Source organism: Helianthus annuus, chromosome 12 (assembly GCF_002127325.2).
Source record: "Helianthus annuus cultivar XRQ/B chromosome 12, HanXRQr2.0-SUNRISE, whole genome shotgun sequence".
Lineage (NCBI taxonomy): Eukaryota > Viridiplantae > Streptophyta > Magnoliopsida > Asterales > Asteraceae > Helianthus > Helianthus annuus.
The window spans coordinates 16,176,825-16,199,530 of NC_035444.2; the positions used below are offsets into that span (position 1 = coordinate 16,176,825).

The 22,706-nt window shown below is 41.1% G+C and overlaps 1 protein-coding gene across 1 annotated transcript; it reads left to right on the forward strand.

Annotated features, from left to right (window-relative positions):
* Positions 1–4,081: 4,081 nt before the first annotated feature.
* LOC110919047 lies at positions 4,082–4,918 on the forward strand. Its single transcript, XM_022163324.1, has one exon. It carries the CDS (start codon positions 4,082–4,084, stop codon positions 4,916–4,918), a length of 837 nt encoding a protein of 278 aa, XP_022019016.1.
* Positions 4,919–22,706: the final 17,788 nt, after the last annotated feature.

Sequence of the window (22,706 nt, forward strand, 5' to 3'; positions counted from 1 at the left end):
TACCCTGATGTTGTCGTAACTGTTACTTCTGCTTATTGTTTCATGAAGCGGAGTCCTATGATCCTCCACTGATAGGGTCCATCTTCTACTGTTCTGTGCCACGTTCTAAGATGCTACTCATTGTGCTGACAGCGGTGCATTCCACACCGTATTCGATTGTCATTACTTACGTTCCGAGTGATTCGTAAAAGCTGACTCCCATGAGTCGCTGGCAGAGGTTAAAGAGTCGATTGTATTCTATTCGTTGGTGTTCGCTGCCGGTCATCAGAGTCGTCCAATGTTTGAGGTTGGTGAAGCACTACATTTACCCTCCCATCCAACGATGTTGCAAGTTGTCTATGTATTACACAGTCTGTTGCGAGGGCGTTACAGAAATGGTCGTGATTCGAGATTCGAGACGTCAATATGTCAAATTCCAACAAACGAAGAAAAATGGAAAGATATAGATCGTTCATCGTTGTGCATCACCCCACTCAGGGATGTTCGTATAAGCACCTAGCACTCTACACAGTCCACTAAGCGTTCAGTTAGGTGTTCAGGTAATACTCGATAGCATCGGAATTCGAAAGGTTTCAAAGGAAAAATGGAAAGATCACATTCGTGTAGGAGACAATCTCGACTATTTCTCCTATAGGTTATCAGGTTTCGCATCGATCAAATGATAGTTCAGAATGAGAAAAAAAAAAATCAAGTGTCACCTTAAAGTCTACAACTTTCAAGTTCACATACAGTAGGGGAGATTCCCTCTTGCACTCGTTAAGCCTCATTGGGAATTGCATGCACCACGCATTATTATTATGTGTGCACCCATGATAATAAGGCGGTTTGCATGCTCCTCTCGACGCTTCTTAACTTATGTTCGAAGTTTCTCCCACTCCAATCAACACAGGTATGTACTAACAGCAAAACTAGGATTTACAAGATGCAAGTGTTGTGTTATGCTATCGACATGTTATGCTATCGATATGTCATAGATGTGTCTACTAAACATGTGATGTATACTGTAACGAGGAACGAACCTTGCAATCTGAAGCTGAGTGTCATGGTCATCGTTTGGATCAATTCGGTTATAGTCTGGTTTTATGAAAACGTTTTAAAACCGAGTTCTCTATAACCAGTGGCTCTGATACCAAACTGTCACACCCCCAAATTACCACCTAGGGTATGTCCCTATTGGAGATGCAACGATCCAACAAAGAGCCACCAATCATATCAAACACAAGTTATAATGTATTGAAATACCCAATTGAAATAAATATAACGTCTGAAAAGTTAAACCAAAACCAAAGTATTGAGCGGAAGCATAAAAGTATAAATGTATAAATGTGTCGAAACCCAATCAATATAAATGTTTATGATGACCATAACCACTCCAGCAGCATCAGACAGCAAGCTCCCAAGTTCCTTCAATAATTACCTACAAGCATGTAAACAAGTGTGTCAGACTACGCTGGTGAGTTCAAGGTTTTGTTAACAAGTTATGTTACCATATGTATGTTAATGCGATTTAATGTTGCGTTACGATGTTGCTCATGTTAGATACCCTAGGGAGTGTGCCCATAAGTATCCGGGGAGTGGGTACCCCTTAACGACCGTTTGCTATGTTGCCTTCGTTAGATACCCTAGGGAGAGTGCCCATATGTATCCGAGGAGTGTGCCTCTAACAACCATAGCCATACCCAGATAATTAGTTCACGCCCGTCCTTACGGCCCAGTGTGAGGTTTCCCACCTAATAGCGCTATCAACTAATCACCCCCATTGCCCTCCAGGCAATAACCAAAACCGATTAAGTTATTTACCCAATGTTTCCCTTCCAAATGTTTACCAGTTGTCCCAAACCACCGGGACGCATGCTTGAGAAAGTGCAATGAACTCACCTTTGGTTTGCTCGGTAAGATTTAGTTAACTGCTTAATAGTTGATCACAGGCGTCCTAACATGATTACCGACAACAGTTAATTCTTAGTTGCACATAACCCACATCTTACGCGTACAGTTAATCTACATATTCCATGTTTACATAATACACTGTATTCGTTCGCATAATTCACTCATGCAATACAAACCATAATAGTTAAACCAGTACCACTACATAATCACTTAGCACGTTCGGCCTAATGACCCAACAGGCTCGTTTCACTTGTTTGTAAACTAATCGTCCCAATCCAAATGAGTGTGTATGAACCCCAAAGGTCCCAACCCAATTACATAAACGAAATCAGTTAAACATCCGACCTAGATCATATTCAATCATGTGACCCATTTAAAAGTGTTGTTTGGAATACATATTTGGGCTTCATGTGGTCTAACCGAGATATGATAATCTGCAACACCAATTTATGCAGCACTACTTGTTTCAAATGGATATCCCCATAATCCATCGGTTCCCCCTTATCCTCTATATTACCACCGACTAACACATTTATAAATAATGAAATGTTTAGACCAATTTACAACATCAACTAATTATTGTGGCCATCTAAATCACAACCGTACTTACAACATCTGACAATTGCTTCATGATTCATATTCAACCCAAATCAAATAACATAATATCTTTCTCAACAACTATTCATCCATATTTAACTCTAATCCCAAATTGATTTCTTTTATAAAAATCTCTCACTCATAATAACCCTGGTATATCACATGGATATTTGTGCTCTGTTTCATGTCACCAGTTTAACATAATTACCCTCATTGAGACCCTTATTAAATTACTATATTAGTTACATTACATCAGCAATCACATCGGCCTATGTTGATCACATCATGCACATAATCAAATCATCACCACATCCAATAATCATCATCACCTAGCATCAAGAATGTTGATATCCGGTTTTTTTCTAATTAACATGTATTCCAATTATTACCTAACAATAGTATATATGCAAGCAATCCCTTTATGAAAAATACTAGTATTCACAGCACACACATGAATATATTAACATATTGCACACAACCAATACAACTACTAGACTCAACATGGACAATAATAACACTAACCGAATGGTGAGGGTGGTGCTCGAATACACAGACTTCGAAGGGGAAGGGTTTCTGTCGCCGGCCACTGAGTTGCAAGAGAAGTGCCCTAGGGTTTTTTTTTTTTTATTTCTTGTATTATAATCCACAGAATGCATGGAATTACATGCATATATCGAATCGGAACAAGTGTGGGCCAGCCCCACTTGTGTTTGTTTATTTCATGCTTGGGCTTTTAATAAATACACATTGATAATAGTGTGGGGTCTTAGAGTGTAAGCATGTGGCCCGGTATTATAATCATACAACTTCGCGGCCCAATGAGATTTTAATATGTCATATAGTTGTCGGCCTTTGCATGTGAGATATTGTGTGGTATGTTAGATTAGTCTTCAGCCCATGTCAGCATATTGATTCCAGTTCAGTAATCATAGTCAACATAAACACTACTACACTAAACATTACTACACTTAGCCAAATAATTACACATCACATGGACAAATTATGATCAACACAGGGTTATCAAACAAGTGATTCATAGGAAAGGGACCTTGAAATCTTGGGATGTCACAATGAGCCATTTAGTGTTCCCGGTTACCAATCACCAGAACATGTGAGTGTTCACACGGAGTACTCGGACGATGGGGGTAATTATGATGATCGGGTTAATGACGATGAAGATTGGGGATACGTGAATAGGGGAAATGTCTACAATGCAAGAGGCTTTGAAGATGACGAGTTCGGCTATCAAAATGCCAACTTTGTGGGGGATGCTGATTATGGGTACGGGAACGTGAGAAATGATGGTTACGGAAACAACCGCCAACCACGAAACAACAACCAATGGAACCGGAATGATGGGTTTTACAACAACAATAACAATGCAAACCCTAACTGGATTCCTCGTTTCTTGGGAGGGGGTAACCAAGGTGGAAATCGAAGAGGTAATAGGAGAGATAATCAAAGGGACAATAGAAGGCCGGTCGATCAAGAAGTTAATGGTCCACAACATCGTCAACAACCTCCACGGGGAGTGAATGACCGTTTTCGACCGGTAGTTACCGAAAATGACTCACCGATAGTGTGCGAACGGAGAATGTTTGATTGTAAACCGCATTACATCAATATACTTCCCCACTTCAATGGGAGGTCTAATGATGAGCCGTATACGCACTTGGCGGAGTTTTCTTCCATTTGCAACATTATTGGGGGGCACAACTTTGCACTAGAGGGGGTCAAACTTCGCTTGTTTCAATTTTCGTTGAAAGACAAGGCAAAGCAATGGTTTCTCACACTTCCGGCAAATAGTATCCGGACATGGGGTGAAATGCAACAAGCCTTTTTAGACGAATACTATTCGATGGCGAAGACCGACGACGCTAGGGATGAAATAAGGTCATTTCGGCAACTATCGAGTGAACCGTTGCATGAAGCGTTCCCTCGATTTAAAGAATTGATGAGGAGATGCCCACATCACCAAATAGAAAAGTGGGAATTGGTGAAGTGCTTTGTACGTGGTTTGGATGACGCGACATGGAATCGTCTCGAGTCAACGAGCAACGGGACTCTTTTGAGCAATCATGAAGATGACGATTGGGAATTTCTTGAGCGGATCAGCAAACGGTCAAAGGAAAAGGAATCGGCCGACCGAGCCAAGGAACATCCTGTTTCCCGATCACTACCCGACCTTGATTCTAAGGATCGGATTTCCACTTTAGAACGGGAAATAGCGCATATGAAAAAGAAAGAGGTAAATGCGGTCCAATTCACGGTATGTGAGGATTGTGGAGATATTGGCCATAGGACCGATCAATGTCCAACGGGGCCGGGTGAGTACACCGAGGAAGTGAATCAAGTGTCCGGGGATAGAAAAAATAATGACATGAATTCGAACACCTATCATCCCGGATTGAGAAACCATCCCAATTTCTGATATGGGAATGTCGCGAGTCAAATGAACCCGAACTTTCAACCGGGTAATCAAAGCGGGTCATCATATCAAAATCGCCAAGGTGGTAACCAAGGAGGTTACCAACGCAATTACAATCAAGGATACCAAGGTCGAGATAACAATTATCAAGGGGGGTATCAAAGCAATTACAACAACCAAGGCGGTAACGGAAGTGGGTCAAACAACCAAGGGGGTGGTAATGATTTGAATGCAAAGATGGATGCGATGCTTTCGGTGATGCAAGAATCCAAGAAGGATTGAGATTCGAGACAAAACACATGAGGCATTAGCAAAACAAGTAGGCCAACTCGCGGAGGAAATGGCTCAAGGGAGAGGAAGCTCGGGGAAGCTTCCAAGCGACACTCCCGCTGCTAAATTGATAATAACGAGATACCACCTGAACTGGCTCACGGCCGCCCGCTCCCGGGAATTTGGGATGGGGGTTGTGACAAGCTCGCACAAACGTTTTTAATGAAACATCTTCGGAAAAACAAACAGTTTGCAGATGGCAGTGTCTGCGTGTGGTCTGCGCGACGCACACAGAAAAGCCTGCGCAAATATTTTTTAGAAAAACAAACACCACCTTAGTATAGCAACCAAAAAAGAGAAAAAGGAATGCTAGTATTGATACCTACTCAGTTACAGATACAACTCAAGTTTAAACGTAATTTATAATTTATACCGGAAACCATAAAAACGAATGCTGGTTTCGGAACCAAAGTTGTTCTAACTGTATCAGTTCAATTTTCCACGGTATAAGTAAAAAAATCGATTATGTTTGACCCATTCAATTTTCAAAAAAGAAACTTTTATTAAATTATATTATTAGAATAACGAAAGATGGTTTATGGTATCACTTTATATAGTTTTTGTGTAGCTATAATAACATGTATGTTTGTGCTTCGGTTACTTGTACATTACTACTAATAACTCAGTTTGGGAAAAAGTTTATATCGAGATGTAAACAAAAAATAGACACGTCACAACAACATAAACGAAAAGGGTAAATGACGTTATTTTTCACAAAAAAAATGATGTAGTTTTGATAACATTTAGGTTTTTGCTTAGATTGATTGTACAATACTACTCCCAATTCAGTTTTAGAAAAAGTTTATATTAAGTAGCAGATAAAGATAGGCACGTCGCAATGACATACTTGGAATTTGTAAGACCGTGTTTCGAGACCGAAACCGGATTAGTGTGAGATTAGTTCAAGACGGGAGAGATTAGAGATGGATAAACAAACACTTCTTTGTATTAATTGGTAGTAAAACATTACAAATCGGCCCGATTACATGATAACCGAACTAATACCAAAGGAGTATACATCCGATGAGAGACCAAGTGGTGATCTCTCCCCTACACAATAGAACTCACATGGAACTCTCAAATGAGCTCACCCTTTCTCTAACTCTCTCTAAGTTTTGCAAATGACAAAGGGTTGGTATTTATACCCACACCCACTTGTCTAGCAAAACTGACACGGTCAAACATACAACCCTCTCGTTTGAGCACTTCAAACGAGCGGGTCAATACACATTCGTTTGAACGTGTCACTAACTATTACAAATTCAGCGTAAAATAATAACTAATCTATTCGACAAGCATCGGACACAAAATCTGCATCAACAAATTCCCCCTTGTCCGTTGCTGTCGAATGCTGAAAATGCAACTGCAATCGATCTTCAGTCAAGTATTTATCTTCTCTGTGGTAACAAATTCCCCCTTGACCGATGATCCAGGTAAGTAGTATCTTGGTGCTCCTTGTATAATATTTCCCCCTTAAAGTACGTGTATCCATGTTGGGTGTTGTGCAATTTCCTCAATTGACCGATCTTTCGCTGATCTTCCAATACTCCAACCGGCATTTGATAAGGGTTCCAATCTTTAAGAACTGCACCTGTCACACCCCGATTTCCACGTGTCTCACCGGTGGGCCCGGTGGGGGATTACCGTGACGATGTTGGCAACAATATAGTCAAACCACACAATTATATAAATGCACAGCGGAAGCATAATTTAAATATATAAATTTCAACCTCTGATCATAATATCAATGTATTACAGAGTTGAATATCCACAGTGGATCGAAAATAAAGATAAAGTATTGTTCCATTAGATACTGCAATCAAGCTTGCAAGGCTTATCCCGACGCTAGGGAGCTAATACCAGCCAATTACGTTTAGGTACCTGCACTTAATCTTTTTGGGGAAAATACGTCAGTTTACACTGGTAAATACATTCAACTGACACATTTGAAAATGTTTATTAAAATTGATTTGAATGCACGAGGCACAAACTCTTTTATAACTTGGGAAAATTCATAATGATCTTGTGAACGTTTTACATGTTCTTTTATGCGTTCAGTAGCCCGGGTCGTGCCGGGTTAAAGATTTATAGACACACCACGTTCGCGTAAAACCGTAGTACAGAAACCAACGGCTACGTCTTTTAGTTTTAATGTCGACACTTTATACCGGGTGTACGCCTACACCGGGATGTCGATGGTCGTGGCCATTTCGTAAAATGATGCCGAGGATATCCGGGACAACGGTCATTAAACCCCCCAAAGGCTTATAAGCAACAAAACTGTTTAAATGAGCCAATCATATTTAATCAATTAACCACCTAAGCGATGGAAGTATATAATGCTCAATCAAGCGGTATTAATATACCGTAACCCAAGCCCATATAGGGGAAATAAGTCAAAAGTATTTACCTTTGCAAGTATTAATCCTTAATTTAGATCAAGTCACCGATAGCTTTTACTGGGGCTCCTAATCTGGAACGAAGGTTTTAATTAACCTCTTAGAATCCTAACGGTCCTTGTATTAGCCGTAGCTTAAACCGGTTGATTCCGATATTTAGATATGGTTAATTCGCACGAAAGGGCGAAAACCGTGAATGGAGTATGATTTGGACCCAACAAGTTCAGAGACTTGTTTTATATGGGTTTATAGTTCATACTCTGGATTTTGGGGTTCAAATAGTATACTTTGACCCATATCGGCTATTGCACGAAAACTAGTTCCGTGGGCCGTACCGTGTGCGCAAATAGGCGAAACGGTTAACCATAAGAGTCGTACGCTTATTTCCTAAGTCAATATGCCTTAAAGGTATTTTGGTATCAGTAGGATACCTTCCGTAATGCCCGTAACGAGTTTAAGTTTATATTATGCCCCGTAGGGGCTTTTCGGTCATTTAAAGACTTTAAAAGGGATTTTCGAGTTCTACAGGAAATCTGAGTTTCCCGAACAGCTTATAAAGCTTAAAATACTTTATTTATTATTTAAAACCAGTAGCAACTGGAATCGGGTCAAAAGACCTTGTAGAACTCCCGTTTTGGCCAAAAAGGGCATATTCGATATTTACCGAACCGTAGCCATAACCGCAGGTTATGAGCAAGGTAAAAATTATTAAAAATCTTTAAAATTCCCAAAATATTATTTTACCACAGTGGGTAAAAGTTTTGGTGACGAAAACTTGGGTTAGATGGGCGTTATGCTAATTGCGCCGTTAATTACAAAACTTTCTTAAAAGTGCGCCTTTTAGCATAACTCTCATTCTAGACCTCGGATTGACGTGAAACTTTAAGGACATGCTTATAATTTAACAAGCAAGGTTTTGGTCCGTTCACGTGTCCGAAATACTCGTTTAAATTTTAAAAGGCCGTTACGGTCAACTTTTAGGCGAATGACGGAAATGCGCTAAAGACTCGGATAACTCATGAACCGATCACAGAGGCTTATACCAACATGTGACCTGGTCCTAAGAGAGTCCTAAGGTATATTTATACCTCACTAAAACGGGTCAGAACTGAAGTCAAAGCAAAAGTCAAACTTTTGCGACTTTCGGCTCCGAACCGGTTCTATATAGTAAATGATCGATTCAAACGAGCGCAAACATGTTTATATACTTATTATCATGTTTTATGATTGTCAAAACAGGTTCCATAACATATATATCACAGATTATGCTTAAATTGCTAAAATAGCTTTCTGTTGACTTTTTAACCGCACGTTTGACTCGATAATTGACATAGTTAGAGTGGTGATCAGGGGGAACCATTTTAGAGGTTTAATACCCACATAAATACCAACTCATAACCATTTTTGATTCGTCATAAGACTGAATCATTTGCGAGTTATTGTAATGACAACCGTTAGTTACGACGGTTGCGTTTATGAGCTATAACTATGGAAATGCAAGGCCAAATTGGTTATGAACGACTTACAGAAGCTAACTCTTGATTGGAGAACAGAAGAGAATGCTAGGGAGCTCTTGAAATGATCAGTTGTAAGTGTTTTGTGTTGTGTGATTTGTTATGCACAAGGTGTGGCTATTTATAGCCAAAGGAAGCAACTTATGATCATTACAAGCACTACAATCAGTCCAGAGCTGATGGGTAGATGTCCCCTAAGTGTATGGGTTGAGCATAGGGTGCCCATGCCCCATAATTATGTGCATGATCGTTCACAAGCTCCAAAAGTCAAGAAACTACAACTTTCTGCATCTGGGCGTCGTACGCGACCCGCATGGACATTCCATGCAACTCTTACGCGGGTCGCCTGGGATCAGAAAATCAGACGCGTAATAGAGGAGGCTCGCGGCCCGCCTCAACTTATGTTTAAACCTTACGCGGGTCGCCTAAGGTTATATTTTCTGAATTTTTCAAATCTTTTATAATGATTACAGAATCGGGCCATTAATAACGAAATCTTTCGTAATGATTTGCCTGACCTTTCGGATTTGAAGGGGTAACTTTGCGGTTTGGCCCTCGGTTATTTACCGATAGGGGCCTCGTGTTATTTACCCGCGTTATTAAGTCCCCGGTTATTTATTAATTATATTGGAAAGCCTTAACTTTCACTGTTGACGCTTTTAACCCTTCTTCTACGAATTCGATCGTAACTTTCTCGTTTCATATCGAAACTTCGCGGAATTCATATATATTATTTTAGTGAGGGTTTAATACCGTTACAAAGTCTTTGGAACGTTAAAGGGTCACTCAGAGGTATTATTAAACATGTTGACACAGTTAACCCCTGTAGTTTGTAATCTCTCACTTTCTTCCGCGTTTTATTTTTGTACGATCTATAATTTATTCGTTTGAAGGTTTAAGCATTATTTAGGGATACTATACAGTATATTTACCCTTGTTGACATTTATAACCCTCGAATTTATATACTTTCAAGGTTTGTCAAAATTAGTCCTTTATTTATTATAGATGCCACGTGTAAACAAATGACACGTGTTAACACATCATTGGACACAAAATTTCGAGGTGTTACATCCTCACCCCCTTAAAATAAATCTCGACCCGAGATTTACTCAAATAAATAGGGGTATTTTTCTTTCATTGTAGCTTCGACTTCCCACGTATATTCAGGACCTCTACGAGCATCCCATTTGACTTTTACAATTGGTACGTGTTTTCTGCGAAGCTTCTTCACCTGTCGATCTTCAATCGACAAAGGTTTTTCTATAAATTTTAAGCTCTCATCTATATGCACATCTGTGTGTGGAATCACCAACGACTCGTCGGCGAAGCACTTTTTGAGATTGCAGATGTGGAACACATTGTGAATTCCATTGAGCTCTTCAGGCAAGTTCAGTTTATAGGCAACTGATCCGACTCGTTCAATGACCTCAAAAGGCCCTATGTATCTCGGACTCAATTTGCCCTTCTTGCCGAAACGCATCACCCCCTTCCAGGGTGACACCTTAAGTAATACTTTTTCACCCACTTCGAAGTGAAAATCCTTACGCTTTGGATCAGCGTAGCTCTTCTGCCTATCGCGGGCAGCCTTGAGACGTTCCCGGATCTGGACAATCTTGTCCGTTGTCTGGAAAACAATCTCTGGTCCCGATAATTGGACCTCTCCTACTTTCGCCCAACAAACAGGCGATCTGCATTTCCTACCATATAATGCCTCAAAAGGCGCAGCCTTTATGCTGGTGTGGTAGCTATTATTGTAGGAGAATTCGATCAGGGGTAGGTTTTTATCCCAGTTACCACCTAAATCGATCGCACATGCACGAAGCATGTCTTCTAGCGTTTGGATAGTACGCTCACTTTGACCGTCCGTCTGTGGATGGTAAGCCGTACTAAAGTTCAAACGCGTGCCCAAAGATTGCTGGAAACTCTTCCAGAAGTGAGATGTGTATCTAGTATCCCTGTCGGAAATAATAGACACAGGTATGCCGTGTAAGGCTACAATCTTATCAACATATAGTTGGGCTAGCATATCGGAGCTATACGTCTCCTTGATGGGTAGAAAATGAGCTGATTTAGTCAGCCTATCAACTATGACCCATATTGTATCGTTTCCTTTCCTGGTCTTGGGTAACTTGGTTATGAAGTCCATAGTTACGCATTCCCACTTCCACTCGGGAAGTTCAGGCTGTTGTAGCAAGCCAAACGGCTTTTGGTGCTCAGCCTTGACTTGAGCACAAGTCAAGCACTTTGCTACATGGGCGGCTACAGACTTTTTCAAGCCTATCCACCAATAATTTGCCTTTAAGTCTTGGTACATTTTATCAGCACCAGGATGGACTGAGTATTTGGAGCTATGGGCTTCCTGGAGAACAACATCTCGTAGTCCCCCATAAATCGGAACCCATATACGTCCATTCAGCCTAAGAATTCCATCCTTGCTAAGAGTCAACTGCTCCGCAGTTACTCCCAGCTTTTCATTAGGATAATTAGCTTCCAACACAGCCTCTCGCTGTGCAGCCAAAATCCTTTCAATCAAATTATTTTTAACTTCAATGCTCTTAGCATTGATTCGAATGGGTTTTTCCCTTTCTTTCCTGCTCAATGCATCGGCGACTACATTCGCCTTGCCGGGATGGTACCTGATTTCGCAGTCATAATCATTCAGGGTTTCCATCCAACGGCGTTGTCTCATGTTCAACTCCTTCTGGTTGAACAGGTGCTGGAGGCTTTTGTGATCAGAATAAACCACAAATTTAATACCATAAAGGTAGTGCCTCCACAACTTAAGTGCAAATACAACGGCACCCAACTCCAAGTCATGGGTGGTGTAATTCTTTTCATGCACCTTTAATTGCCTTGAAGCATAGGCAATCACCTTGCCCTTCTGCATAAGCACACACCCCATGCCTGTATGTGATGCATCGCAGTAAACTACGAATTCATCTGTACCTTCCGGTAATGTCAACACAGGTGCGTTGCTTAGCTTCTGCTTCAGTATTTCAAAGGACTCTTGCTGCTTCGGGCCCCAAATGTACTTTTCTTTCTTCTTGGTCAAGGAAGTCAAGGGCGCAGCAATCCTTGAAAAATTTTCAATAAATCTTCGGTAGTATCCTGCTAAACCCAGGAAACTACGGATTTCGGTAGGCGTCTTTGGCTCTTGCCAGTTCATGACTGCCTCTACCTTAGCGGGATCCACTTGGATACCACGCTCACTCACAACGTGTCCTAAAAACTGAACTTCTCGTAGCCAGAATTCACATTTCGAGAATTTGGCGTAGAGTTTCTCACGTTGTAGTAATTCGAGAATGCAACGGAGGTGCTTCTCGTGGTCAGCTTGATTCTTGGAATATATAAGGATATCGTCGATGAAGACTATGACGAATTTGTCCAAGTATGGCTTGCAAACGCGATTCATGAGATCCATGAACGCAGCCGGTGCATTTGTGAGCCCAAAAGGCATCACTAGGAACTCGTAATGACCATAGCGAGTCCTAAATGCAGTCTTGTGTACATCTTCATCTCTGACCCTTAGTTGATGATAACCCGACCTTAAGTCGATCTTGGAGAAGTAGCTTGCTCCTTGCAGCTGGTCGAACAGATCATCGATCCTTGGTAAAGGATATCTGTTCTTTATGGTAACTTTATTCAGCTCTCTATAGTCGATGCACAACCGCATCGATCCGTCCTTCTTCTTTACAAATAGGACAGGAGCTCCCCAGGGAGATGAACTAGGTCTGATAAAACCTTTCGCCAGCAGTTCATCCAACTGGGTCCTCAGTTCTTTCATTTCCGTTGGCGCTAATCTGTAAGGTGCTCTTGCTATCGGAGCTGCTCCAGGAATGATGTCAATTCTGAACTCCACTTGTCTATCTGGTGGCAAACCAGGTAGTTCTTCAGGAAAAACCTCGGGGTATTCAGAAATGACAGGAAGATCCTCGATCTTCGGCTTTGGTTCTTCAATTATCACTTGAGCCATGTAAATTACACAGCCTCTGTTCAAACACCTCGAAGCTTTCAGCATAGATACGTCTTCGGGCAATCCGTAATGCGTATCCCCTCGAATGGTAAGAGATTCACCACTCGGAGTCTTTAAAACTATTTGCCGCTTGCCGCAAATGATTTGGGCCTGGTTATGGGATAACCAGTCCATGCCTAGCACGATGTCAAAACCCGCAAGTTTGAAAGGAAGTAGAGATAAAGGAAAAGAATGGTTCCTAATGGATATTTCACATCCTTCAAGAATAGTAGAGACGGTTTCTATCGTGCCGTCTGCCAACTCTACTTCGTAATTTACGTCTAGGGTTTTGATTGGCATATTTAGTAGTTGGCAAAATTTCTGGTCTACAAAGGATTTGTCAGCGCCAGAATCGAACAGTACTCTTGCAAATATATTATTTACGAGAAAAGTACCTGTAAGCACATTGTCGTCCTTGACCGCTTCCTTTGCATCCAAGCGAAAAACTCTCGCGTTTGTCTTCTTAGTCTCTTCTGCCTTCTTGGCATACTTCGGGCAATTACTCTTTATGTGCCCCTTTTCATTACAATTATAGCAGGTTGCGTCCTTTATCTTTTTGCACTCCACTGTCTTATGCTCCTTGGACTTGCATAGCCCACAGGGTGGAGTCCTTTGTTGCGACTGCGAACCAGACGCAAACCTACACTTCCCGGAGTGAGGTTTCTTGCAGACCTTGCAGTAAGGTCTTCCATCAGCTTGCCCCTCCTTCTTTGCCTCCGACCCTCTCTTGCCCTCACCGTTTCCACGGTGCTTTTTCCCAGACTTTCATGAGGTATCATCCTCACGCTTTCGCTTTTCAGCCTCCTTGCTCCTTTGTGCCCTCAGACGGACAGCATCAAGCGTAAGAGACAAGGAGAGGTCAGTAACTGACCTGAAGGTCGTTGGCCTAGAAGCTTTTACGCTGGCCTTGATCGCCGGCTCTAAGCCCCCAATGAATCGGGCAATTCTTCTTGGTTCTGGTGTCACAAGATATGGCACCAGGCGTGACATAGTGTTAAAGCTTGTCAGATAAGCTTGACAATCCAGGTTTGTCATCACTAGTGAGACAAAATCAGCCTCAATCTTCTCAACCTCGTGCTGAGGGCAGTAGTTCTCTTTTATGAGGGTAATAAACTCCCCCCATGACATTTTGTACAAGGCAGACTTACCTGAAGCCTGCACCAGAGCTCTCCACCACGCCAGGGCCTCGCCCTTGAATGACTGGGACACAAACTTAACCACGTCCCTCTCAGCGCACCCGCTGATGTCCACAATCGTGTCCATCTCGTCCAGCCAGGTGATACAGTCAACCGCACCTTTCTCCCCTGTAAATTCACGGGGCTTACATGATACAAAGTATTTGTAGGTGCAACCCTTAGCACTAGACGCATCAGTATATTCTCTATCGCGGTGAACGCTGTGCTCAGTAGACGAATGCTTGTCGTCATCTTTCTTGGGTTCAGAGGGTGGTTTGGAGTGTGTCTTTGGTTTAGAGGGTGGTTTTGACACAGATCTGCCGTGAGACTCAGTATTTTGACGATCAATAGCTGCCTGGACAGCATTGTTGATCAGAGCCTTTAGCTGTGCGCCTGTCAAATGTACTGACGCATTGTCATAGTCATCTTCATTCGTGTGGCTGTTCTCTCCATTGGGATCCGCCATTGTAACTTGAATCTGTTACAGAAGATAACAAAATTTTAATTTAGGAGATTATTATGTGATTGTCTTTTATGACAATTTGTCAACCATGGTACAGAGACCATATTTGGTTAACTTTTTATTTCATTAAATATTAGGATTTGAATATATCCTATTTTAACTATATAAATAGTATGGGTGGCATAAAGCCTAATCACGATGATGTTTTATAATATTAGCCGAGATTCCAGAGAATCAAAGGCATAGAGAGTTGAACCGTAGTTCTTTTATCTCTTTCTGACAGAGAGTCATAGACTACTACTGCCTTTTGTCTTATAAGACAATTATTATGGCCCATAGGCACTACACCTCTAATGGATGTTTTGATAATATTGGCCCGTAGGCACTACATCACTAATGGATATTTTAATAATACTGGCCCGTAGACACTGCATCACTAATGGATGTTTTAATAATACTGGCCCGTAGGCACTGCATCACTAATGGATGTTTTTATAATATTGGCCCGTAGGCATTGCATCACTAAATGGACGTCTTTATAGTACTGGCCCGTAGGCATTGCATCACTAAATGGATGTCTTTATAGTACTGGCCCGTAGGCATTGCATCGCTAAATGGATGTCTTTATAATACTGGCCCGTAGGCATTGCATCGCTAAATGGATGTCTTTATAATACTGGCCCGTAGGCATTGCATCGCTAAATGGATGTCTTTATAATATTGACCACCTTCATTGGTGATTTAACCCACGATCTATATATCATTTAGTTGGGTTTTGAAATCCTCAAAGGATTATTGTATAAGAATGACGTGCGTGATTATAACGAATCACATCTGCCATGAATGTTAACATGCGTACAGAGGTTAACAGGGAATCAGAATCTTTTCAGCTAGGTCGTACCATCTTGACTGATCTTAAAAGACCCCAAGCTAGGTTTCACCCCCTTAAGATTCTTTATTAGGCAGATCAATATAAAAGGAATGGTTTTGATTTATTTTATATATATTAAAACAAAACTCATAACATACATTCCGAAATTTCGAATACAATTACATATTGCCCTAAACGGGTCTTTCAAATAATACATACCTGCAGAGAGGTTTAAAATAAGTGACAAGTCCACGCAGGGACTAGTACAAGATAGGTGTCCATGCAAGGACTAAAGATAAGTCCACGTAGGGACTGAAATACGATAAGTTGTCCACGCAGGGACTTATTTCAAAGTAGAAATTTCATTCGTACTACTATTAAGGGCTAGTGGTCACGTTTCTTCTTTTTGCCCTTTAGCAGATTCGCCAAGCCCTTGAGAAATCCTCGGTGGCTTTTCTTTTCTTCCTCGAACTCTCTCTCCACACGATCTAGTCGATGGAGTATTTCTTCCTGTTCAGGAGGAGAAAATCGTGGTTGTGGCGCTTGATGCGGAACTGGAGGTCTGGGAGGTATTGGATACCCATGAGCTGAGTAGTCCGGTGGTCCCATGTTTCCATGTGCTCCGTCAGGGTAGCGCGCATTATATCTAGCCGACACCACATATGGGTCGCGCTCATAGCCGTAGTTGTATTGTGCTTGTGACGGTTCAAACGGGTTGTAAGCCGTTGGACCTGTGTAAGCTGGTATGGGTTGGTCATACCCAAATGGTGGCGAATTTCGTGCAGTAGGTGCGGAGTTCGCTTCTTGTATAGGACTTGAAGGTCCTTCTTCATGTAGTGGCGGATAGTGGCTACTACTAGAATGTCGAGGAGTGCTGAAGTGGTTACCCCCTCCTCCTCGTGTAGACATACGTGCATTGGTCCTCCTACGCCTCGGCGGATCAGGTATTACTGGTTGTGCCGGTGGCGGAGGTGGTGGCGTAACTGCCTCAAAGCGTGAATCCTCAGAGGGATCCTGTGGATGTCTCGGTTGTTGTGTCTGATGAGATGGTGTGTTGTACCACTCATGTCGGTCAAACAAGGCCATAAAGCTGTCTGGGCCTTGATACTGCGGACCATGATATGAAGATCCATCAGATACTTCTATCGGATGCGTGGGCGTACCACGAGCTGGTTCAGTTGGATCCTCATCTTCCTCCATGGGATCTTCAGAAAAATGGTCTTGTGGTCCTAGTGGAACAAAACCTGAAGGTTCCTGTATGTAGTCAGCCGGATTAAACTGAGCTACGTAGTATGGACTAGGGTCGTCGTAGTTTCGGTGCGATACCGAACGTTGTAGAGGTATGAAGGAAGGTTGTGGGTTGTTGGGATTATTTTCTGAATCTGGCCCAAAGGAGTTCCGGTAGGCTGGCGTCGAGCTGTGCGAAGTGGAATGCCTCGCAGGTTCGTAAAGATCTCTTCGTCGTTGTGGCTCTTCGCTCCGTGTCATCGAAGGATGTCTTGTACCAGATGGTCCAGCTTCTTGATCGTGATGTGTCACGATTTCTCCTCGGCCTCTTCGTCCCCTTCCTCTTCCTCGGAATATAACAGGTGGCATTTTCCTGCTCCAAAACTTATTAAAAGTCAAATCGAAAATAAAGACAAAAAGGAGTATAATCCGAATTTGTCCTAAGTTCTTGTCTAGACTCAAGTATGTGCAATTGTGTCATTGAGATTAAACACAATAGGGTAGTGTTTAATTCACTCAATGTTGGCTCTGATACCAACCTGTCACACCCCGATTTCCACGTGTCTCACCGGTGGGCCCGGTGGGGGATTACCGTGACGATGTTGGCAACAATATAGTCAAACCACACAATTATATAAATGCACAGCGGAAGCATAATTTAAATATATAAATTTCAACCTCTGATCATAATATCAATGTATTACAGAGTTGAATATCCACAGTGGATCGAAAATAAAGATAAAGTATTGTTCCATTAGATACTGCAATCAAGCTTGCGAGGCTTATCCCGACGCTAGGGAGCTAATACCAGCCAATTACGTTTAGGTACCTGCACTTAATCTTTTTGGGGAAAATACGTCAGTTTACACTGGTAAATACATTCAACTGACACATTTGAAAATGTTTATTAAAATTGATTTGAATGCACGAGGCACAAACTCTTTTATAACTTGGGAAAATTCATAATGATCTTGTGAACGTTTTACATGTTCTTTTATGCGTTCAGTAGCCCGGGTCGTGCCGGGTTAAAGATTTATAGACACACCACGTTCGCGTAAAACCGTAGTACAGAAACCAACGGCTACGTCTTTTAGTTTTAATGTCGACACTTTATACCGGGTGTACGCCTACACCGGGATGTCGATGGTCGTGGCCATTTCGTAAAATGATGCCGAGGATATCCGGGACAACGGTCATTAAACCCCCCAAAGGCTTATAAGCAACAAAACTGTTTAAATGAGCCAATCATATTTAATCAATTAACCACCTAAGCGATGGAAGTATATAATGCTCAATCAAGCGGTATTAATATACCGTAACCCAAGCCCATATAGGGGAAATAAGTCAAAAGTATTTACCTTTGCAAGTATTAATCCTTAATTTAGATCAAGTCACCGATAGCTTTTACTGGGGCTCCTAATCTGGAACGAAGGTTTTAATTAACCTCTTAGAATCCTAACGGTCCTTGTATTAGCCGTAGCTTAAACCGGTTGATTCCGATATTTAGATATGGTTAATTCGCACGAAAGGGCGAAAACCGTGAATGGAGTATGATTTGGACCCAACAAGTTCAGAGACTTGTTTTATATGGGTTTATAGTTCATACTCTGGATTTTGGGGTTCAAATAGTATACTTTGACCCATATCGGCTATTGCACGAAAACTAGTTCCGTGGGCCGTACCGTGTGCGCAAATAGGCGAAACGGTTAACCATAAGAGTCGTACGCTTATTTCCTAAGTCAATATGCCTTAAAGGTATTTTGGTATCAGTAGGATACCTTCCGTAATGCCCGTAACGAGTTTAAGTTTATATTATGCCCCGTAGGGGCTTTTCGGTCATTTAAAGACTTTAAAAGGGATTTTCGAGTTCTACAGGAAATCTGAGTTTCCCGAACAGCTTATAAAGCTTAAAATACTTTATTTATTATTTTAAAACCAGTAGCAACTGGAATCGGGTCAAAAGACCTTGTAGAACTCCCGTTTTGGCCAAAAAGGGCATATTCGATATTTACCGAACCGTAGCCATAACCGCAGGTTATGAGCAAGGTAAAAATTATTAAAAATCTTTAAAATTCCCAAAATATTATTTTACCACAGTGGGTAAAAGTTTTGGTGACGAAAACTTGGGTTAGATGGGCGTTATGCTAATTGCGCCGTTAATTACAAAACTTTCTTAAAAGTGCGCCTTTTAGCATAACTCTCATTCTAGACCTCGGATTGACGTGAAACTTTAAGGACATGCTTATAATTTAACAAGCAAGGTTTTGGTCCGTTCACGTGTCCGAAATACTCGTTTAAATTTTAAAAGGCCGTTACGGTCAACTTTTAGGCGAATGACGGAAATGCGCTAAAGACTCGGATAACTCATGAACCGATCACAGAGGCTTATACCAACATGTGACCTGGTCCTAAGAGAGTCCTAAGGTATATTTATACCTCACTAAAACGGGTCAGAACTGAAGTCAAAGCAAAAGTCAAACTTTTGCGACTTTCGGCTCCGAACCGGTTCTATATAGTAAATGATCGATTCAAACGAGCGCAAACATGTTTATATACTTATTATCATGTTTTATGATTGTCAAAACAGGTTCCATAACATATATATCACAGATTATGCTTAAATTGCTAAAATAGCTTTCTGTTGACTTTTTAACCGCACGTTTGACTCGATAATTGACATAGTTAGAGTGGTGATCAGGGGGAACCATTTTAGAGGTTTAATACCCACATAAATACCAACTCATAACCATTTTTGATTCGTCATAAGACTGAATCATTTGCGAGTTATTGTAATGACAACCGTTAGTTACGACGGTTGCGTTTATGAGCTATAACTATGGAAATGCAAGGCCAAATTGGTTATGAACGACTTACAGAAGCTAACTCTTGATTGGAGAACAGAAGAGAATGCTAGGGAGCTCTTGAAATGATCAGTTGTAAGTGTTTTGTGTTGTGTGATTTGTTATGCACAAGGTGTGGCTATTTATAGCCAAAGGAAGCAACTTATGATCATTACAAGCACTACAATCAGTCCAGAGCTGATGGGTAGATGTCCCCTAAGTGTATGGGTTGAGCATAGGGTGCCCATGCCCCATAATTATGTGCATGATCGTTCACAAGCTCCAAAAGTCAAGAAACTACAACTTTCTGCATCTGGGCGTCGTACGCGACCCGCATGGACATTCCATGCAACTCTTACGCGGGTCGCCTGGGATCAGAAAATCAGACGCGTAATAGAGGAGGCTCGCGGCCCGCCTCAACTTATGTTTAAACCTTACGCGGGTCGCCTAAGGTTATATTTTCTGAATTTTTCAAATCTTTTATAATGATTACAGAATCGGGCCATTAATAACGAAATCTTTCGTAATGATTTGCCTGACCTTTCGGATTTGAAGGGGTAACTTTGCGGTTTGGCCCTCGGTTATTTACCGATAGGGGCCTCGTGTTATTTACCCGCGTTATTAAGTCCCCGGTTATTTATTAATTATATTGGAAAGCCTTAACTTTCACTGTTGACGCTTTTAACCCTTCTTCTACGAATTCGATCGTAACTTTCTCGTTTCATATCGAAACTTCGCGGAATTCATATATATTATTTTAGTGAGGGTTTAATACCGTTACAAAGTCTTTGGAACGTTAAAGGGTCACTCAGAGGTATTATTAAACATGTTGACACAGTTAACCCCTGTAGTTTGTAATCTCTCACTTTCTTCCGCGTTTTATTTTTGTACAATCTATAATTTATTCGTTTGAAGGTTTAAGCATTATTTAGGGATACTATACAGTATATTTACCCTTGTTGACATTTATAACCCTCGAATTTATATACTTTCAAGGTTTGTCAAAATTAGTCCTTTATTTATTATAGATGCCACGTGTAAACAAATGACACGTGTTAACACATCATTGGACACAAAATTTCGAGGTGTTACAGCACCAATTCTTGATCTGTCATAAGAACTTTATTTCATTCAAGCATACCACATTGGTAGAGATTTCTGGTGAATTGTCTTCTGTAAACCGTCTTTGTGGAATCGACCAAGTAATGCACTTTAATCTTCAGCATCAACACTCAGGAAAGTCAGCTAGACCAAGTGTATCCCTTGCAAGCTCAACCAAACAGCACGCTTAGTTGAACAGATCTCATTGTCTCGCCTTTGTGAAGTTGACCACGTAATGCAATACGGATCTTCAGCATCAGTACTCAGGAAGTCAGCTTGACCAAGTACATCGTTTGCAAACTCAATGAATTGAGTTACCCCAGATCCCTGTAAAATCCCAAAGAAACATCAAACCCAAAACCGAATCCTACAGGTCTTCAGCTTTGAACTATCAGCTTTCATAAAGATTCCCCCAGGTCTTCAGTGAACAGCGCTTTGAAACTACTGTCGACTTTAGATACCTGTATGTTTCCGTGCAAAACCCCTCACGCTGGTTGGAGAATTAATTAAAATCCTCAAATATGTGTCTGTGCAAAACATTCCACGCCGAACCGTTAGTATCACCAGAAAATCACAAACTCTACCACCTGTGATCGCGTTTAGAAATTTACCGAAGAAATTTAACGTATGAAAAATTTTTATCCCCCCCATTTCTTTGGTAAAATCTCTAAACCTTAACAGATTCTCTCTACTTCAAAGAAACTGTGGTCAATTGCACAGAACAAATTCTCTCCACTGAGTAGAATTTATCTTCAAATGTTCACCAATTCCCTCCACTGAGCGGAACTGTCGTCAATCTTCACTGAATGTTCTCGGTTTTTCGAAAAATCACCAAAACGACTTTCTTCTTTGCATATTCTAGTTGAATAAGAACGTCCCCTAGTACCCTGTAGGATCCGACTTGTATCCCTCCAAAGACTTTGTGAACTCGTTAGGACCGGTATTGACATTCTAGGTTCATTCATTTGTTAACAAATGCGAGAATATGACAATAAACAAAAAGATTTCTTCGTTGCATATTCTAGTTGATAAAGAAATTTCGCCTAGTACCCCGTAGGATCCGACTTGTATCCCTCCAAAGACCTTGTGAACTCGTTAGGACTGGTATTGACATTCAAGGTTCATACGTTCGTTTTCAAATGCGAGAATATGACAATAAACAAAATGCTTTCGAACATTTGCGACTAACCGTTAACAATCATAAACATTAAAGTGCGGAAGTGAACATACCATTTTGGTTTTTGGCCCATAGTAGTCAAGTCACCAAAATTTGACGTTCGCATCGGTAACCGTGACAACCCCACATTTTTAAAAAAAAAATCATCATCTGTTTTCGTCATCCCAAATTGATCTGGCACCCCCCGAACTCGTAAGAATTTGCCGTTGAAGCGCGATTCAGATAAGCTTTGCAAACACCCGACCCCCACTTTGCAACTCAGAGTAGAAACGAGTCCATGACTCCATGTCTCATCTAGAAATTTGGTCCATAATCCCAATGCCAAAACATGATTTTAAATTCAACTTTTGAATTTTAAATCAATAAAGTTGAATTTAAAATCAATAAATAGATAAATAGATATTATGATCACATGTCCCAAATATAAAAGAGATAATAGCATCTAGGGGTGTGCATGGGTCGGTTTGAATCGGTTTTGACCAAAAACCATAACCATAACTGCGATGTTGGTTATGGTGGTTATGGTTATTTGGTTTGGATGGTAATAGCGAGTCGGTTATGGGTGGTTAACCGTGTATTTAGCTTAGCAAAAATAGCTTAATTTTTTTTAACATGGAATAAATTGTTATTGCATATTTGTATATATTAGTATATTACATAATATTAAAAAAATATATATAT

Excerpts from the sequence above, each read along its gene's own strand:
- LOC110919047 (XM_022163324.1), top strand. The coding sequence starts at position 4,082 with ATGTTTGATTGTAAACCGCATTACATCAATATACTTCCCCACTTCAAT.